The following is a 20,632-nucleotide window of genomic DNA, read 5'->3' on the forward strand; positions in this document are numbered from 1 at the left end:
GACTTTGCTCAGTAGAAATGATGGATGCGATAGACTCCGTTGATCCATACAGCCGACCAGCGCGCAGGACACAATGGATAGTCAGCACCCTGGCTTACCATTACGGACTGGACCGGGGAGTGGAGAACGAGATTATTGTTTTGGCCACCGGGTTGGATCAGTATCTGCAAGAGATTTTCCACCACATGGACTATCAAGGTGCAGGCAAAATCCCCGTGGAGGAGTTTAACATCCTGTGTGAAGTTTTGGGACTGGACAAAGACTCGGAGGACACAGAATGCGTCGACGTTTTAGACAATTTGCCCAGCGAACTCACTTTCAGACAGTTCCACGCCAAACTGTGCGGGTACTTCAGCACTAAGGCTGGCTGCCAGTATGAGAACGGCCGGCTGCTGGTCGGGATGGACAGCGAGCACATAGAGACTCAGATCCGCTTGAGGAGCCCGCTGAAGCGCCGAGAGAAGCTGTTGTCTGTGGGAGCGAGCAGCGGCCCCTCTCCTCTCCCGGAGGGGCGGCACGCCTCCGGCTGCAGGCTTGGCTCCTGCACCCGGGAGTGCTACGAGGAGATCGTGGCCCTGGAGGAAGCGGAGGATCGAATAGCCAAACTGGAGGATGAGAATGCGAGTTTGAGGGAGTTGATCGAGGACATGCGAGCCGCACTTCAGAGCAGTGATGCCCGCTGTTTGGCTCTGCAGGTGAGAAGCGGGATTTTAAATACTCTGTCTGTCCATATAGTGTAATTTTTAGGATGTAATATCTTTCACTTGGATCTTCCAAGCCCATAAAAATATGCAATATGCGTCCATAGGCCTTTTGTAAAAGAACAGGAGTGCTGCTGGGGCCCAAGCTTTACTGAGGGGACCAACGCTAGGAAGTAGTTATTCGTGACTTTGAAATTGTTAATACATAATTTCTAACAACTAATTACTGACAAGAAAGCAGATCCCATTTTTCTGGTTTCTCCTGCAGGAAATATGAACATGTCTCCTGTGGTCTCACTCCCCAGAAAACCCCCCAAAAGCCACAGACTCAGCCCCCTTCGTTACTTTGGACAATTTCATTCATTAGGAACAGTGACCAGTAAATGTCGACTGAGTCCTAAATTGTGAGTTTGTTTCCTGGCCGGTGTTGTGGATGGGTCCATTGTCAGACTTTATGAATTAGCACCAGCTAAGACACATGTTGTTTCAGCTTTACAGGCTTGTTTGCACAGGGCTTATGAGGACTTGGCAGGGCTGGAGAAAGGGTTCATATTCAGATGGTCATAGGAGGGGTTCAATCTGGACCTCCTAACAGGTTCAAGCAGCTCCTCTGCAGTTGTAAGCATTCATAAGGTTTTAATGAAAAGCAAAATACATTAGCATTAAACTAAAATGTCTGCTAGACGAAGTTAAAAAGCTAGTCAAGTTTAAAATAAATTCATTTATATTTATAGAGTACCACTTCACAGCAACAGTTGTCACTGTTTAAATTGTAAAGACCCTACAACATTAGAGAGAGAACTGCAATGATCAGACGATCCATAACCAGAGGTTTAAACAACTGTTTAACAGGAAGAGACCTCCTTCAAAAAAATCAGTCAGGGATGGGGAACACTCTGCCACAGGGGAAAAGAGACCAACTTGGCAACCTATAGCTTATACAATTTCACATCTCATTTATTCATTAAGAAATGAATTCAAGCTTAGCAACCCTTTATAAAGGGTGAGAAACTCATAAACAGCTGTCAACAAATCACGATGAGATGTAATCCTGATACTAGTTTTCAAGAGAAACATTACATTCCTGGTTTTTATTTTGATATGTGCCAGTTAAAATGTTTGTTTATTGGTACAGGGATTGGGGAGACTTGGAACAACAATTTCCAAAACCCACATATTTCATATTCTGATAGCACATACAGCACAAGAGCAAGTTGGTTTTAGATATATGATTGCTGACACCTTAACACCAAGAGATGTTTTTCACAGCCTCGCAGCCCAAAGGAGTTATTCATTTTCGCAATCTATTAAAACAACACTTCTTTATGGTTTCCTACAAATGCAAGACCTGCTTAGTCATGTTTTAGTAAGTTATGGGAATATCTCAGTTATTTCATTTGTTTCGATTCAGGTCGGACTGTGGAAAAGCCACTCCAAACACAAAGCAGACGAAGGCTGTTTTGTCGCTCACCAGAAGCAAGCCATGCAGAAAAAAATGGCCAACACCAACCTGAAAAGCTTACAGAACATAATCCACGAAATAGAGCTGCTGCGTAGCTCGCAAGATCGGCAGGTGGAGGAAGCCATGCGTTGTAATCAGAGACTGGAGCAGGAACTGTGGAGCTCTAAAGAGACTGTGGCTGCGTTGGAGGACTGCAACAGGGCACTGAAGAGGGAGCAGGTGGCCATGAGAAGGAAGGTGGAGGAGGCCCGACAGGCGCTGCTCAGCGGGCTGGGTAAAGTGAAGGAACTGGAGGCAAAGGCAAATCATGTATCAGCACTGCAGAGACACATCCTTCAGCTGGAATCAGAGCTCCTCTACTACAGGTGAAAACTCTCAGCTTCACATGTAGCATTTAAGTCTGAGCAAACAGCAGTATTTTAATGTTTGGGTTGGAGTATAGAATTTTGTCAAGACTCGATCCTGCACCATGTTGACTGAACTACTATTGGTTTTATATTAACTACTTATTGTAGTGATAGCAGTTGCTTGGAACAGTTAACTTACTTTCTGGCGTACTGTTATTCCCAAACACTAGTTCTATTTTTTACCAGAACGCAGTCTTCAGTCTGTAAAAAAACATCTTAATGACATTTATTCCTTTATAAAACATTTGCCGCATCTTTAATTTCTCATATCCTGCATTTACATTTTCTTGGTGGCCTGTTTCTTTGTCATTGCTTCAGTTCTTGGCAGTCATTAGAACAGGGGAAGCAAAAACATAAGGTCTGAGTTTGCTTCTACAATGGCTAACTGCATTCATGCATACCCCTCATTAGATTTACCTGCACAATGCAGTTTTGCTCATTGTGGTTCCATCACATACAAAACCTTCACAGATTCTTAATAGATGGAAAGAAAAAAAACTCAGTTGTATTTGTAGTCTGTGTCATTTATTTGGAAAAGTTTTCTTTAATGGCAGTCCACTGTTTAAAAAACAAAACAAAAGAAAACACACAATGTATTCGAGTTACAGAAGTTTTTTTTTTTCCCCATCTTTTTGAAATGACATTAGTGATGAAGAAAATTAGTAGCATAGCTCACAAGCTGGCAAGCACATCCACCAGGAGATTGGAGAAGCAGTTTCACCATGGTTGGCGTCACCAATTGGTACAAGTTTATTAGATTTATTGTGGAGGGTAAACTGATGATTATCATACAAACATAAATATATTTCCAGAAAATCTGCCAAAACAAAAATGCATGTCATTTAATGCATTGTTGTTCTGAGCTGGATGGTCAAGATTTAACAGCTGGTCAAATTCTCTTGGTTTTTTTTTAACTAGAAATGACTCAGTGTATCTTTGTACCTTTACATAAAGATGTGGGGTGATGACACTACATGTTTATAGAGAGAGCGCGTAGACTAGACATAAGCCTTTCTGCTAGGTTCAACCAGCTGTTAAACCCCCAGCATAGCAAGTGTCATGAGAAGCAAGGGCTTGTTTTGGCACGTTATTGCATTAGAAAGGCCTTTGTGGCGAGAATCAACCATAACGAATTATAATTCCTCCTACAGTAGGTTGAAATGACTCTATTTACCTCTGGCTTCATGCCTGGAAAGCTCTCCCATGCTATTTATAAAGGCTTGATGTGGCCTTACTATTCCAATTTTCAGTCTTGTTGTGTTTGAGTTTATTGAATGAGGCTTCGTGTGTGGCAGGTCAGTCTTGCCTGAGCTCCACTACTGTTGGGAACTATTCATTTTGGTGGAAGTAAGGGTGTAATTGCACTTTTAAAGTACAAAGCCTTTGGTTTAATGTTTATCTCTGGGTCTGTTGTCCCCACTGCAACCATGTAATCAAGTCTGCAGGTCTGGCAGATGTCTCTAAATGCTTGTAATGTCTACATAATGCTGCTATTATAGCGTCATGGACAACCAGAGCTGTATGATTAAAGTCTTCACTCCTACCTGCATATATAGGTAAAATCACTTTTAGCAGCCAAGGTGCCCTTCCTTTTTTAACCCTAAACACTGCTAATATATGCACACTGTGTTTCAAAGGCTTTTCACTGCCCCTCCATTGATGCCCTAATGGCGAATAATTCAATAACACAAAGGCGAGAGAGAGTTCCATTGAGTAGGAGCCTGAACAGACTGACCGTTCTCATCAATCTTTGTTCACTTCTTTCACTCTGCTCCCACATGAGCAATAGCACATAGGCACCCCCAACCTATGGAACTTAGCAACCAAGCCCCTATTCTCAACGAAAGCCTCAAAGCTTGCTCGCTCACAATATATCCAAGGACACAGTAAGAAGAAACATGTGAGAACTTTCTGGTGCTCTTTTATGTCTTTCATCAAAATGATGTTTCTTTAAAATAAAATCATGATTCTTTCAATTTGCTGTCTGAAATATCACAGATGATATGTTTTGACAGGCAAAATAGGTCTTTGAAATGATTGACTATAACTTTATCCCCACGGCTTATTTCTAAAATGCTGTGACAAGTAATAAGATTATCTCTGACGCTGCTGGATTTTCAGAGATTCTGCTACAGAGCCGTAGGAAAGGTACAGCAGAAGCAATTTAGAACCAGATAATCACACATCCTTATGATGATGAATCCTTATAGTGTTCACCTTAACTTGACAGGGCAACAACTGATTTTTTTTAGACTGCTTTGAGTTTGAAGAAAGCTTATAAAGATGAGGATATTTGAGGAGATTTTACTATGAGAAACTTCTCATAGTAAGATGGGTTTACAGTCTGATCAGCTGAAAGGGTTGATCAACCATATTTTGTATAATAAGCAGGAAATTTACCTGAGAAAATGTAAAACGCACATCCTTCTAAGCATTAATCCACCAATTTTAAAAAAAAAAAAAAACGTTTAACCAACTAAGACTACCAGCTTTCCACAGTCAAAGATAATAAGTAATAATAAATTGTTCCACTAATTCATCAATTCTTCATCCTTGATTGACTCTGCACATTCTTTTTACATACTAATTACACCTGTGTTTATTTACTTTTATCAGAATTTGCTGCCATTCCTTTAGGCAGCGTTCTGGAGGAAGTCCTTAATAGAGAAATGAGCTAAAATAAATACACTTTTTCAGTAGTTTAACAATTTTTTTTTTTTTTTTTTTTTGTCATGTCAGTTTTGTTTTTTTTGGGGGGGGTTGTTGTTGGGTTTTACAATGACTGTGATTGTTTTTTTTCCTAGAAAATGGTAGAAATATACTAATGAATAGTCACTGGCCAGTTATAGATTTAAAACCAATAGGGCATGCTTGATGGCATCTCTTTCAAAACCACTACGTTTATAATGGACCTTATTATAAGTGTGGTAAAATCAAACCAGAAATAGCTGCTTGTTATTATCAGTGATGACAATTACCAAAGAAATCTGTTTTCTTTCAGTTTTCTACCAAAAGCCATTAAAAAAATTGCTGCTCTCAAAAATACTTGTGATTATATTAAAGTTACTGTCTAGCTTTAGAACAATGGCATGAAACCAAGTGCAAGTTAGCTTAGCAAAGGGTAACCAGTGTACACAGAGGGAAATATCTAAAAAAACATTATTTTGTTTTAATATTATAATATAGATACTATTTTAATACAATAAACATATATTAGTACAATAAACATCAACAATGTCGTAAGCTTACCACTAGCTGTTTAATGCTAACAATCTGTGGGAAACACAGCAACATATTAGCCAATACGTTACATTTTGTTTTGCATGGTATGCTGAGCTTAGTTATCTCTTGGGTACTTGGGGTGGCTGTAGCTCAGGTGGCAGAGCAGGTCAGCCACTAATCAGAAGGTCGGTGGTTCGATCCCAGGCTGCATCCTGGCTGCATGCCAAATATCCTTGGGCAAGATACTAACCGGTTTGCCTACTGGTGGTAGTCAGAGGGCCCGGTGGCGCCTGTGTCCGGCAGCCTCGCCTCTGTCAGTGCACCCCAGGGCAGCTGTGGCTACAATGTAGCTTGCCATTGCCAGTGTGTGAATGTGTGTGTGAATGGGTGAATGACTGAATGTAGTGTAAAGCGCTTTGGGGTCCTATGGACTAGAAAAGTGCTATACAAATGCAGGCCACTTACCATTTATGCAGTGAATGGTCATGAGAGCGAATACCAGTCTTTCTAATATTATCCATGGTAACGAAGCCAATACGCATTTCAGAAAAAGTAGCCTTTTCCTTTATTAGGCTTTCTTATAACTTTTCCTTCATGTGTTCTTTTTTTAGCATTCAGTGATATACAAGTTTCTTTTCTAGAAAAATCCCTTCTCAACTTTCCATCAGTATCCCAGCAGAGGTCCAATGTGCTCATCGTTACGTGGGTGTTGTTGCATAACATGTCTGCCATTACTTTGGATTGAATGCGAGAACAGAGCAGAGGCTGAGATTCAAGTGGGAACCACACCCTCAGGAGGACTTGATCAAGCACATCTCTGGAGAAGTCTTGGTGCAGCTGCAATGATATAAATTTGTTACTTTTGGTTCAGTTTGTGCTCTTTAGTTCCAGGAGTCAAACTGAGCTTAAATCAGTCACTGCAGTGTGTAGAGCTCTGTGGGCCAGACATACTAGACAATGGGAAGCACAGCGAGAGGAATATAATGAGATGAGGGGGGGGAGGAAAGCTTACCATCTGGAGGAAGAAGCAAACACTCAGCTGTTTGTTCATGAAATGACGGACACTTTTGCAAGGGACGAAAGTGAGAGGGACAGATGTGTTCATTAGTTTCGAGTCCCAGAGAAAAGACATGAAGCAGAGAGTGCAAATAAGTCATTAAAAGTGAACTTTGGCTGCTTTTTATTCAAAACTTCTTGACCTTTAATAGTCATGTAGATCCAGGTGTCTCACTTTATAAAGTCCAGGGATTTCTAGCAAGCATACCAAGCACATGCGTACTACATGTGCAAGTTTAAAACTCACTCACTTTCATTTGCTGGCTTCTTCTAACCTCAGGCCATCTGAAGCCAGGCCCCAAGGGAGGCATAATCTCCTGGCCCTTTCATGCTCTCTGTATGGTGCCTGAGAGCAGAAAGAAGAGGAGGGTCTAGCATACCATTTATCTGCCTCAGCTCTAGAGCTGCAACATTGTGGGGAGCAGGTGCTGCCATGGCTTTCCTACCCTTTAAATAATGTGGAAAACACACTTGGGGATGTCTGGGACCTGTGGCATTCTGCTGTTGCTATCTCGCTGTAGTTCTTGAGCAGCCTTCAAAGCCCCACACTGCCAAGTGGACTCATTTTCACGCTGAAGTGCTGCCCTGTTCTCTCTGGTTTGGAGGTATGCTGACATCAGCAGAAAAACATGGCACACAAAATATCTTATAGGCGTGCGCCACCCACCCTCACTGGACTTCTCTCCCTTTAAAACTTCCCTCTGCTTTTAATACCGTCGTTTGTTTGACTTTAGAGGTTTCTTTGCACTTTGCTTGCTAAGGAAAGTTTAACCACCCTCTGTAAATGTTACAGCCATTAGTTTTTGGATTAAGTTCTCAGCTAGAGCAAAACAATAATCTGATCCCTAGAAGTGCTTTATTTGTATCCCAGAAACCAGCACATTGTTGGGCAGCCCAAGAGGACTTGATTAATAACCGTCAGCTATGTAAACAAAGCCCCCTCGCCTTTCCCTGTCAAGCTGCAGGGCATCGACAACTGACAAACTTCAAGTGCAAGCTCAGGTTTACAGTGTGCCCTCAGTTTTAACCTGCAGGGAAAGCGGACTGTCATTGACTGATGACACCTGAAAAAGGGAAACTGCTCTCGTGGGAGTGGAGGCAGGTCGACGATGATGGGGGAGGGGAGGTTATGTTGATGAAAAGTTCACTTCAGCGCCATGCTGTAATAAACACAGGGAGGACTCTGGGTGTCCTGGCTCTAACAACAAGCAGCTGGACTACCTCCCACCAGCCGAAAGAATGGCTTTCAGCTTTTGCTAATACAGTGCAGGATGCTATTAATTACAAAAGTCATGACATAGCACAGTAAAACTCTTTGTGTGTGTGTGTGTGTGTGTGTGTGTGTGTGTGTGTGTGTGTGTGTGTGTGTGTGTGTGTCTTTAGGGATCAATGATAATTAGGGTATATTATATTCCAACAAAAGAGCATTTTTCACTGTCAATATCAAATCAATAATACATGTAGCTCTATAAATGCATTTGTTGCTCCTGGCACATACATGTACTTTATTGAATTTCCCACATTAACATTATGAGCTCGTTCCAGGTCTAAATTTCATTTTGGCTAGAGATCAACCAGAAAGTGCTTTTTGATACATGAATCTGGTAAAAGAGAGTGAGAAGGAGAAATTGATCAGCCTCCCTATCGGTCCCGCTTGTAGAGTACTTCCTCCAAAATGATAAAGTCTGTTTTAAGTTTCTAGCAGATGTAGATGACTAAATTCTGCCTTGATTCTCCAGCTGATTTATACCATACCCACGACCTCAGTTTGTTTCTGTTTTCTCCTTTTTTCTTATGAAGTGACAAAAAAGCTATTCTTAAAGGGGACATGTGCCCCAGATTTTTGTCCTTCTAGAGCAGCTTTGTGTGATTGATAGTTCAAATTAATCCTTATTGTGTTTTACTGGGCCTTGGTACAGGCCCTCAATTCATCCTCTGTCTGCAACACACCACTTTCCACTCCATTTAAGCCAACTTTCATTTGACTCGCTGCCTCTTATAAACCTACATTTTGAACAGCAAGTGGGAGAGGTGTCTTGGTTTGACATGAATGTAGGTGCCATGCACTGTCAGTTTGGACATTTGCTTCCTGCTGTTGGGTACCGGTGCAGTAGTAAATGGTCAGCCTTTTCACTGCCAAGAACATACTGTAGATTCGTTTAGTTATAGTAAACAACAGTAATGCTTTTTGAAATTGTTACTGACCATCTCTGCAAATGACTGCCAGCCCAATAATATTTCTTAAGATGAAATAAATATATGAGGTGAAATTATTTTTTCAAACACTGGAATTTCCCCACATGCAATACTGTTCACACATCTTGAGCACGTTACCACTTATTGTTTTTTATTTTACTAGGAAAATTTTTACTAGCAAAATACATCAGTATTTGGTATGACCACCTTTATTCATCAATACAGCCTGAACTCTATTGCTAGCTTTATAGATGCCTGTAGACACTCTCTCCTGACCTCCTCTAGACATACTGATGACGATGATTTGAACCAAAAATTTCAAATATGAGTTCATTACGCTATAAAATTGGTTACAGCTTATTTTCAGTCCAGTCCTTGTGCAGTTTTGTATACCTCAGCTCTTCTCTTTGTTTCTTAACTGTCACTGAGACCACAGTGAGGCTTCAGTGAACAGTAGATGGATCAACCAAAGGGCCAAATGTGTCTCTCGGTTCCTATATCAGGTGTTTGTAGCTACTTCTTACAGACAAGACTTTTGGATATTGTTCATCTACTGTAGATAGTTTTTGTTTGTTTGTTTTTTAGTGCTGATTCTTCTTCTTGGCCTTCTACTGTTATCCACACTGGATTCTTATAAGGACGGTGCACACCATATTGAGAGATTCCAAATTTTCAACTAATAGCTCTTTGAGAATCTCCTTGTTGGTCCAAACCATGTTATTTCTGTCTAACTGTGTTGTCTTTGGCATGTTTTATTGATTCACCTAAAGAAATGGAAACAAATGATGTGTTTTGTGACAGGCTATTAACAGTTTTCTTAGATACAACACTGATTCATCCTTTGACTTTGTTACCTTTTTATGTTTTAATGATGGACAGATCAGTGTTAAGTGGCTTAACAAAACAGAAGTAAAAAAACAACAACATTGTACCTCACCATTTTCAGAGCAATTGACTGAAATGAGTGAAAAACGGTGTCAAAAGAAAAACAATGAAACAGCTTCAGAAAGTCTGGAGAAGTACTGCTTAAGAAAAAAATCCCAATAAAGTCTGAAGAAATAAAAAAAAAAAAATGCCTCAAAACCTTCGCACAGTGCTGTATAATAAAATCTGCAGCATCTTTTTTTTCCTTCTCTGCCTCTCAACAAAACACATTAATAGTTATTTTTCATTTTGGCAGGTCAGACACATCCATGCTGGCCGATTGACAAGAATAATTGCTGATCAAATTTTGACTATGTCTGCTGCATCCCACAGACTAACCACTATCTGGGACGTCTGCCTGGACTCCTTTCAGGTGTCTCTACTCATCCAGTTGGAATTCCCACATTCAGCACTGCCACCACCAAACACTGTCAAAACATGTGATGGAAGCTTTCTTTAAACAGAATAAATCGCCTGAAAAGGCACACGTAGATGCAGATGCAAACTAAGTGAAGTAAACAAAAGTTGGGGAAACAGAGAAGAGGGACAGGCGAACAGTCAGGACACAGCAGACAACCTCAATGTTGGGAAACAAGGCAGTAACCTCCAGAGTTGAAAATGAAGCTACTATGGCAGTACTATTATTTATTTATGTATGTATGTATATGTATGTGTGTGTGTGTGTGTGTGTGTGTGTGTATGTATGTGTGTGTGTGTGTGTGTGTGTGTGTATATATATATATATATATATATATATATATATATATATATATATATATATATATATATATATATTTATATTTATTAGGGGTGCAACGATACTCATATCGATATTGAACCGTTCGATACAGTGCTTTCGGTACGCATATGTATCGAACAATACAAAATTTGTAATTTATTTTATCAACTTTCCTTCTGACGATGCTGTCTGTGTTGAGCGCTCAGTGAATCTGCTTTCGACTACTCCGCCTAGGCTGCACTGTTGAGCGCAGATCCACTGAGCGCTCAACACAGACAGCATCGTCAGAAGGAAGAGCGCAGGGCAAGCCAGCGAGACAGAAGTTAAGCTCTCCTTGCAACATGGCAAACTGAACCTCCCCCACCCTCATTCAGATCTGGCGTTTGGAATTATTTTGGTTTTCATGTGACGTATGACCCTGAAGGTAAGCGCGTCATGGACTAAAGTATAAGCATGTATGTTGGATGTGCCACGCAATGCTCAATTACATGGGTGGGAACTAGTGTTAGCGCAGTTAGCTCGTTAATGTGTTGGCCGTCTAGCTCCAAGCACGGGGTGATCAGGGGTAGCTCGTCACCGGATATTTGCCGTGTTGTGGCGTTAACGTCATTTCAACGAGATTAACGCTGACAGCACTAGTGGGAACACAACGAATATGACTGCACATTTACGCCAACATCATCCTAGTGCAAAGACAAAAACAACAAGCATGCTACTAACTTTAGCCGAGTCATTTAGACAGCCGTTAGCACATGATTCTCCTTATGGGGACCTGATATGTTTAATATTGTGGCGAGCTCAGACAAGGTGGAGACGGAGGTGTCGTTTGGTCTTGCTTCCCCTGAGCTAGCCAGGGAGCACAGCCGTTTATTGACATCTGCAGAAGAATACTGCCGCTAGCTAACTGCTCAGCGCGGCAACAGCACAGCAACAACAACAACACCACACAGGGCGCCCTCTGACCCCGGAAGGACACACCGTCGCAGCGAGAGGGCGTCACCCGTCACTATGGCAACATAAACAAAACATAACTGTACAAACAGAACCCCGAACAGCCCTGACCCGCTACATAGCCCCCACCTAAGGGGTCAGTCGTCCCCGACGACCCCATTACCCCACACAAAGTCCTGCAAATGTCCAGGTGCCTTCTTACGGCGCACCGGCCGGTCACGACCGGCGGGGGAAAAGTCACTCGGGTCAGAACATGGGGTGCCACCATCATCCCACTTCTGACACCAATGTGGCGAGCTCAGACAAGGAGGAGACGGAGGTGTCGTTTGGTCTTGCTTCCCGTGAGCTAGCCAGGGAGCACAGCCGTTTATTGACATCTGCAGAAGAACACTGCCGCTAGCTAACTGCTCAGCGCGGCAACCGCACAGCAACAACAACAACAACACACAGGGCGCCCTCTGACCCCGGAAGGACACACCGTCGCAGCGAGAGGGCGTCACCCGTCACTATGGCAACATAAACAAAACATAACTGCCCTGACCCGCTACAATATGCTGCTGAGAATATAGCCCAGAAGAAGCGGATAGTATAGCTTTTATTTTGGAAAGAGACATTTCTCTGTAATAAACTCTCTTTTCCAAAGATGAGTGATTCCTCAATCAGATACAGGGCTTGCAAAATCGCTAGCCCGACGTCCCGGAGCTAGCGATCTTTCCAGTCGGGCTACAAAAATCTCTCTGCCCTGCCCGTCGGGCTATTGTAGGAAGGAAAAATATATGTCAATGCTTTTGCATTCTTTCGGAAATGTAGCTGGGTAATTATGTCATTGGCATCGGTGAGCCACTGTCAATATGTGACATATTGAAATCGCGTTTGAATTTGCGCTTGTTTTTTGCTTTCACTTTGCAATCGTGCGAACTGTGTATAGAGAGCGACAGCACTGATTGGTGAGTGACGATAATTTGTGCACCAATTCCTCTGACATCGTCTTATCAATCGTTAGCTTACACTGCAAACATGACAAGTGAAATCTCCCGCAGCTTAAACATATGAGAGGTTGATCGCGCAGAGAATCGCTGACCGTTATGTGAGTGCGTGTGTGAAAGCAGCAGGATATATATTTTAGTTCTGCTGAGCCAAATAAGACAGGTCAGGGTGAAGAAGTGACAGCCAAAGAAAAGCTTACCACAAAACGGAAAAGTTATGACAAATCAGACTATAAGGCAAAAAGAAAGTGCAGCTTTATGGTTTCATGGACAAAATAATTTCTGTGGCTGCGATATGACGAGCTAAATAACCAGGGCTGCACATAAGTGGTCCGCAGGTGCGCATTCGCTGTCAAAATAAAAAACGCGCACAAGATAAGTTGCAACACGTGTTTGCGTACATAAGATTTTCTGGAGGAGGACAGACATTTGTTTAGAACTCTTAAAGATGTCGAAGAAGCTCCTTTAAGCAATTACTTTGGTGTTCCTCCACCTCCAAAGAAATGTCAGTAGGAGTCCGAACCACAAAAGAAGCGCGTATTCTCGGAAAAGTGGTTGCAGGAGGTGAGCTGGCTTCAAACAAATGATGAACGCACAGAGATGTGGTGCAGAATGTGCTGTGAAAATCCCACTCTAGCGGACAAAAACAGTTCTTTTTATATGGACGCAAACGCGCGCTGCAACTTCTTATCTGGTGCGTCTTTTATTTTGACAGCGAATGCGCACATGCGGACCACTTATGTGCACCCGTGTAAATAACATAATGTTCTGCCGGGTGTGTTGTTGGCTTTCTCTCGATTTCTGAGTCGACAAGCGCCTTTGTTACTGGGACCAGTCATTTTAAGAAAGCCCCCATTAGAACCCATGAGAAATGCAAGAAATGCATTTTTGCTCAGTCTGCAATATCTTTCAGTTCATAGAAATTTCTGTTCAATTAGAACCAAGTATTTGAGTTGATGATTGTAATTTTTATACAATGTTGTAATTTGTTTTTCAACAATTTTTTGATTAATGTTTTGTTTCCTTTACAATATTATACTTTAATGTATAATATTATAAAGGAAACAAAACATCAATCAAAAAATTGCTCTCTTTTTTATTCGGGCTACTTAAATTTATTTTGGGCTACCAAAAACTGAAGAGCCCCTGCCCAAAGGGCTACCAGGGATTTTGAAATTTTGAGAGCCCTGAGATATATTTATTTTTTTAATTACTTTTGTTTCAGCAACAATAAATTTAAAAACTGTACTTTTGAGTTAAAATATATATTTCTAATTTTAATAAATGACAAATTAAAAAGGCATGAACATTTTTTTTGTATCGAAAAAATATCAAACCGTGACACCAAAGTATCGAACCGAACCGTGAATTTTGTGTATCGTTGCACCCCTAATTTATTTATATATATATATATATATATATATATATATATATATATATATATATATATATATATATATATATATATATATATATATATATATATATATAATTTTTTTTTTTTTTAGTAACTCAATTCAGATAGAGTGTAGGGTGTCTCCTTTTTATTGACAAATGTCCTCACAAGCAGTTGCAGCTAGCTGCCTGTTTAGCCTTACTTCCACTAGTATCAGTATCACTATGTTACTTAGTTACTTAAATAGGAGATATTGATGTCGGTGCATGTTATATGGGTAGTTTGTGGATGCAGCCTGCTAGCTGACTATATTAACATCAAAGTCCTGATCCTGCGGCTGTGGCCTACTGTTAGCCTCCCTTTAACCGTTGCCAATTAAAGTGCAATCAGTCACATGAAGCCTGTATTTGAAAAAGCCTTCCACCGTTTTGCTTAAGAGTCCGAGTGTCTCCACAGCAACCAGTTGAATTTTGTGTGTGTTCTTGTCTGTGCTGGTGTGACTACAGCTGCTCCTTCTTTCTTCCAACGTGGCGCCCTCTATAACTTAAACACGACTATCTGATTGATTGCCTGAAATCTTGCTAAAGTTAACAAGTGACTTCAGTGGTTTCTCTCCAGTGTTGCACAAAGCTAGAGTAATCCACAGATGCAGAGCATAATGTCATCTTACAGCAGGGTTTGCCTTGTGCCAACAGGATATAAGCATGAGTTCTCTGTGACTCTTAAAAAAATTAATTGTTTTTTCAGAGAGTTAGGCTGCTGAAACTCTTTCCGAGATTTTCTCTCTGCTTTTTTTTTCTTGGGCAAGACATCATCATCTGGAAACACTTATTCTGTGATTTATGAAGGCCCCCTATCGGATTTCCCCCAACACAAAAGAGCAGACAGCAGAAGAAGCCTAGAAAATTCAAACCATTACAGAACGATTGATCCGCCCAAACTCAGCCTCAGTCTTTTTTTTTTTCAGGAGGGAATGTTTGAATGTGATCATGACATGAGGAAATATGTGAAATATACACTAAAGGTCTTACACATCTTCTCCTCTGCAGATCAAAAGAAACGTTGCACTTAAAAGTCTTGCATGCTTTACCTCACATCTTGCAAACTCCTGCTAACTCCTGCACACTTAGAGTGGCTCTCTACCACTGACCCACTTTACTGTAAAAATGCCTTAAAGATACAATGTCTGGCTTCAATTACCCCACCCAGATTTGGCGTACAGCATCACAGGCCTCCATAAAATTATCATGGCGGTTGTAGATGTGGCGTAATACACACTCCCTTGTGTTACATGATATGTTCTCTTTGATGTTGGCAATTGGTTTGGACGGAACTTTTCTCATCTGTGCAAATGTGACGAGCGGTTTTAGCCCCTTTGGCCACTGTCAGCTTACATGCAGCAGCACATGTGACTATATTTGCAAAAAAAAATGCTGAACTCGCAGCGCTTTCTTTCAGGTCAGAAGTGTCGAAACTACAACTCCCAGGCAGCACCAGTGCAGAGCAGCAGCTGAGTGTCAGCAGCAGGCCAGGACAGAGATGCTGCCTGGATACCCAGCACGACCGCTGTTCCCCGACAGGATGTGCTGTAACGACTCCAGACAAGAGTAAGACAATATTGAATATTAAAGTACAGAATGTTTTTTCTGATACTAGCCACTCATGTATGAGCTTCAATGCAAGTCTAAGCAAAATAAATACTGAGCTTGCAGGTAAGGTAATACTTACCCCATTTTGAAGTGGTCATCATATTCATTAAATATGCTTATACACGCCTATGTTGTTTTGAGGCAACAAACTACACCACATTTTAATTCACTTGTACCTGTAGCACCAACTAACATATATATTTATACTGGAAGCTTAACTCTGCAATATTAGAGAGAGAACCCTCACAGTCTACTGCTGGCAGGTACTTGCTAAGAGTGGGGGGGGGGGCACTGTACAATTAATTTTTGTTAATGAAGACCTCTGGCTAATACCCTTTGCAATGATCGCAATAACAGTTGGTGATGATGATGATGATGATAACAATTATGTACTGTATGTATTGTCCAGTGGAGGAGCAGCTGTTTCGGTCAGTGGAGGGCCAGGCAGCCTCTGACGAAGAAGATGACAAGTGGACTGGAGATCAACAGAGACAAGTGGATGAGGTGAAGAGGATCTTAGCCAGGCTATCCTGCTGTGGGGAAAGGTATTGCATGTTCATGTTATCATAAAATATATCATATATCTGATTGCAGGAATAAGTTAGATTATGGAAGTCTTAATCTGTTACCTCAGTAAACATTGCTAGTCACTACTTTCTATTCATCATGAATGAATGATTTTCTGTTTGGTTCTATTTAAATTAAACAGACAGTTAAAACAACATCATAGTTATATTGTAATTGACAGTAAATGCTCCTCTGGAGTTTTCAGGAAAATCCAACCTTATTCAATCATGGCAATGCTAAAAAAAAAAGGTCCACAATCCAAAAGGTGATGTCACAGTGTCCATGTCCGTCTCTTGTATACAGTTTGTGGGTCGGTCTGACTGACTTTCCATCTTCTATTATATGTTCCTTAATAAGGTGCGAGGACAAGGCATTCAAAAAGTTAATGTCTAATTTCGGGAGCTCGAGAAGTGAAGAGAGCTGCAGTGCTGTGTTGGAGCTCCTTGAGAGAGTGACCAGGTTGCATAAGCAGCTGGAGCTGAAGGAAAGCCAGGCTGAGATAAACATGGACCAGGTACAACCCAACTCTGTCATTCCTCACCCTAGGGTGGGTTTCTGTGGTGCCACCTGCCCTCTGTTGGAGCTATTTCTATGAAAGGTTCTGTTATTGATATTGTTCTGCTTGCCTTCAATCCCAAGCCTTTTTGTGGCTCTGCACGGTGTGAAACTAGATTAGAGATGACTGCTAAAGGTTCTTCTGAAAGTGGAGGTCTTCATAGGCTAAACCACAGCTAATGCTACAATCCTTCAACTTAAGATAAGATAACCTTTATTAGTCCCACACGTGGGAAATTTGTTCCACCTAACCAAACCACCAGGCCGTCCCACACACAGACACGCCTCCCTCTTTCTGGGTGTGGGTGTGTTTGCAGCTGTTTGCCACTGGAGCCGACCACAGAAACACTCCCCTCTTTGTTGCTCCATGACACTTAAAAAAATATAATGAATTTAAAGCCCTCTCGTCACAGTCGAGTGGTATTTTCACAACACAGGAAGACAGGCAGAAGGGGAACCGTGATGTAATGTGTTCCCAGAACATCTCAGCACTCAGAGAGGAAAAGTTCAAACCAAACAAAGTCCTGACAGCGAGGCTTTGTTTATGAGCAGGATGTGTGGGGTGAGACCTTTGTCCTTCAATACACCATGACGTAAAGGTGCACTGCAGGGACTAACATTTCTTACAGAAACCTACAAAAATGGGTTGAATTTTAATGTATTTACAGTTACAGTTGTAGGATAAAGACATGCTGTGGAAGAGAGCCAGAGATTAATAGCAAGTATGATCCAATGCAGAGAAGTGTATTAGCACATAGTGAGTGAGAAAGGTGGCTGAAGAAGAAATGCTAAAGCCTAATCTTGAAAGTAGAGATAGTGTCTGTCTCCTGAATCCAAACTGAAAGCTGGTTCCATAGAAAACTGAATGCGCTGCCTCCCATTCTACTTTTAAATACTGTAAAGTGCTGTAATGGGGTGAAATGGTACTATAAGGTCATTATTGGACCTGATTATTCAAGACCTTGTATGTGAGGAGCAAGATTTTTAATTCAATTTAACAGGAAGCCAGTGAAGGGAAGCCAATACATGAGAAATCTGCTCTCTCTTTCTAGTCCCTGTCAGGACTCTTGCTGCAGCATTTTGGATTAGCTGAAGGCTTTTCAGTGAGTTTTTTGGACATCCTGATAATAATGAATTACAGTCGTCCAGCCTGGAAGTAATAAATGCATGAACTAGTTTTTCAGCGTCACTCTGAGACAGGATATTTCTAATTTTAGAGATGTTGCGCAAATGGAAGAAAGCAGTCTTACATATTTGTTTAATATGTGCGTTGAAGGACATGTCCTGGTCAAAAACGACTCCAAGGTTCCTCACAGCGTTACTGGAGGCCAAGGTAATGCCATCCAGAGTAAGAATCTGGTTAGATACCATATTTCTAAGATTTTCAGGGCCAAGTACAATAACCTCAGTTTGATCTGAATTAAGAAGCAGAAATTTAGCGGCCATCCAGGTCTTTATGTCTTTAAGACATTCCTGCAGTTTAACTAATTGGTGTGTGTTATCTGGCTTCATGCACAGATAGAGCTGGGTGTCATCAGCAAAGCAGTGTAAATGTATGCTATGTCTTCTAATGATGCTGCCTAAGGGAAGCACGTATAATGTAAACAGAATTGGTCCTAGCACTGAACCCTGTGGAACTCCATAATTAACCTTAGTTCTTTGTTAGTTTTGGACATAATTAATTAAGTACAAAACCAACAAAGAAGTGGTCTCACATCTTGTGGATCAAAAGCACTGGAGGTCTACAGACCTAAAATAAAAAGTTGTTAGTTAGCCTCATTGTTGTACTGGGTGACATGTTCATTCATTACTTGTAATATATAATAATTTTAACTGCAATTTTTCCATTCGTTGTCTTGCCATTGAAAATGCTTTAATACCAAATCAGTGTTAATGAAAGTCCTTATATTTAAGGATGTCTTCAAAGACCAGATGTTCTTCTAAGATGAACTCACAATGTGATCCTTGATTCTGATGCCAGGAGTAACTGGTTCTTGTGCCATGTCTTCCAGATGAAGGACTCCCTGATGCAGGAGCTGCAGCAGAAGGCTGAGGAGACTGAGCTGCTTCAGATGGAGCTGCAGATGCTGGAGACAGAGAGGGTCCGTCTGTCTCTGGTGGAGGAGAAGCTCGTGGACATCCTGCAGCTTCTCCAGCAGCTCAGAGACCTGGTTAGTCACAAGGTTTTGGTTTTTTAATTGTTGAGATAAATTTAGAAAGGACGTTTTGACTTTGTAAGGATATTCAAATATTTTTAATTCATTTTAAGGCAGGAAAATCTTGCAAACAAGCATTCAATCCATCATGTGAACTGAATTTCAAAGTAATGAAAATCATTTGCAGGGTTGATAGTTGAGAGATATCCACTGATGGCGCACTGGAATTAATTTGTTCTGGTCAGATATCAAATAGGAAAACAAACAGAAAGCATTTTCCTTGCTACAGGCAAATTCTCCACATGGACATTAACTTGGGAATGTTTTCAAAATAAAAGGCAGTTTTGTGCTGTTGAGGTTTTTATACATTCTTTTGTGTTTGCACTATCCCTTGTCAAACATATGTGAAAGCTTTGCAGTTACAAGATGCAGTTTTCTCATGAAAGTGGCTGTTAAGCACCTGATTCTGTCATCTGGCTCTCTGCTGATTTCAGAACGTCTCACGGAGGTCTCTCGGGAAAATCTTGCTCAGCACTCTGGAGTCTTGCAGCGACCCGCAGCACGGTTAGTAGACCTCACACACCCAATGAAATCAATACAACTCTTGTGACATGAAACCATGAAAATTTACAGTTACTTGTGGGAGGGAGTTAAATGGAAATAAACTGAATGGCCTGTCATGTGACTTCCTCAGAAATATCACATCTGTTCTGTTTTTAACACAGGCAAGGCCCATATTCTGGAGGTGCTCAATGCCCTCTATCATGAACTTACTGCTTGTGAGATTCTGTCTTCTGGTAGACCTTTGGAAAAGTCACACAGTCAGCAGTCTCTTGATGCCCTCATCATCTCCTGCTAAACAAGACTGCCTCCTGCTGGCCTCGGAAAATGCAAGCGTCTTTTTGGAGGACACTGAAAGCTCAATAGTTTTGATATATGAAGCTGATTGATGTGTATAGTGTATTATATTATGGCGATTATAAGCCTCTTGCCCTGTATCTATAAAGGGATGTTAATCTAGAATTATTGTAGCAAAGAGCTTTATTACATATAACTGAAATACATGCTCACAGATTTTTTTAAAAGCTTCTATTGCACATAAACTTTCAGGATGCAAAAAAAAAATTGTTTCATTTGAACTTTTTCACAAAAGATACGTAAATGTGAAAATTCAGAAGTGAGTTTAACTTTAACAGGACATAGTACTCAACCTCTGCTGGTCAACCTCAACCTCTGACATAACCATTCCACATCTGCTTTTTAAGATGAAATAAGCTGAAAAGATGATAGGCTACACAAACTGTAGAGAAATATGCAATCTACAGTGTATTTTACCATCTCAGGAGACCACACATGCTTTTATTTTGCAGCCCTTAGGATGCCTCCGTGTTGGGAGATAATGTGGGATCATTAGCCACTTTGTATCTAACTGTGTTGACATGGTCATCTGCGACTATTAAGCAATAAATAAAAATTTGGATAGAAAATGTATTTCTGCTCAACTTACTCAAGTTCCTCTTACTCACTTTTTGAACACAACACAGTCTTCATCAGCATTACTAATCACCTGACAAATTGTACAGAGCTAATGCCACTGGTTGTCTTCTAGCTGCTGACAACACATCCTTATCCTGCCACATCTTAAAGCTGTATCTCATGAGCGCA

The 20,632-nt window shown here is 41.1% G+C and overlaps 1 protein-coding gene across 1 annotated transcript; it reads left to right on the forward strand.

Moving 5' to 3' along the window:
- Positions 1–13: 13 nt before the first annotated feature.
- Positions 14–20,473, forward strand: efcc1 (EF-hand and coiled-coil domain containing 1). Its single transcript, XM_004559873.5, has 8 exons — positions 14–695; positions 2,113–2,528; positions 15,499–15,647; positions 16,099–16,234; positions 16,614–16,770; positions 18,824–18,982; positions 19,462–19,531; positions 19,693–20,473. Exons 1-8 carry the CDS (start codon positions 18–20, stop codon positions 19,824–19,826), a joined length of 1,899 nt encoding a protein of 632 aa, XP_004559930.2. The 5' UTR covers positions 14–17; the 3' UTR covers positions 19,827–20,473.
- The last annotated feature ends 159 nt before the right edge of the window (positions 20,474–20,632 follow it).

The sequence above is a fragment of the Maylandia zebra genome, linkage group LG5 (genome assembly GCF_041146795.1).
Source record: "Maylandia zebra isolate NMK-2024a linkage group LG5, Mzebra_GT3a, whole genome shotgun sequence".
Classification (NCBI taxonomy): domain Eukaryota; kingdom Metazoa; phylum Chordata; class Actinopteri; order Cichliformes; family Cichlidae; genus Maylandia; species Maylandia zebra.

Excerpts from the sequence above, each read along its gene's own strand:
- efcc1 (XM_004559873.5), top strand. The coding sequence starts at position 18 with ATGATGGATGCGATAGACTCCGTTGATCCATACAGCCGACCAGCGCGC. Across the intron at positions 2,529-15,498 it reads TCAGAGCTCCTCTACTACAG|GTCAGAAGTGTCGAAACTAC; the intron begins GTGAAAACTCTC and ends GCTTTCTTTCAG. Across the intron at positions 16,235-16,613 it reads CTATCCTGCTGTGGGGAAAG|GTGCGAGGACAAGGCATTCA; the intron begins GTATTGCATGTT and ends TTCCTTAATAAG.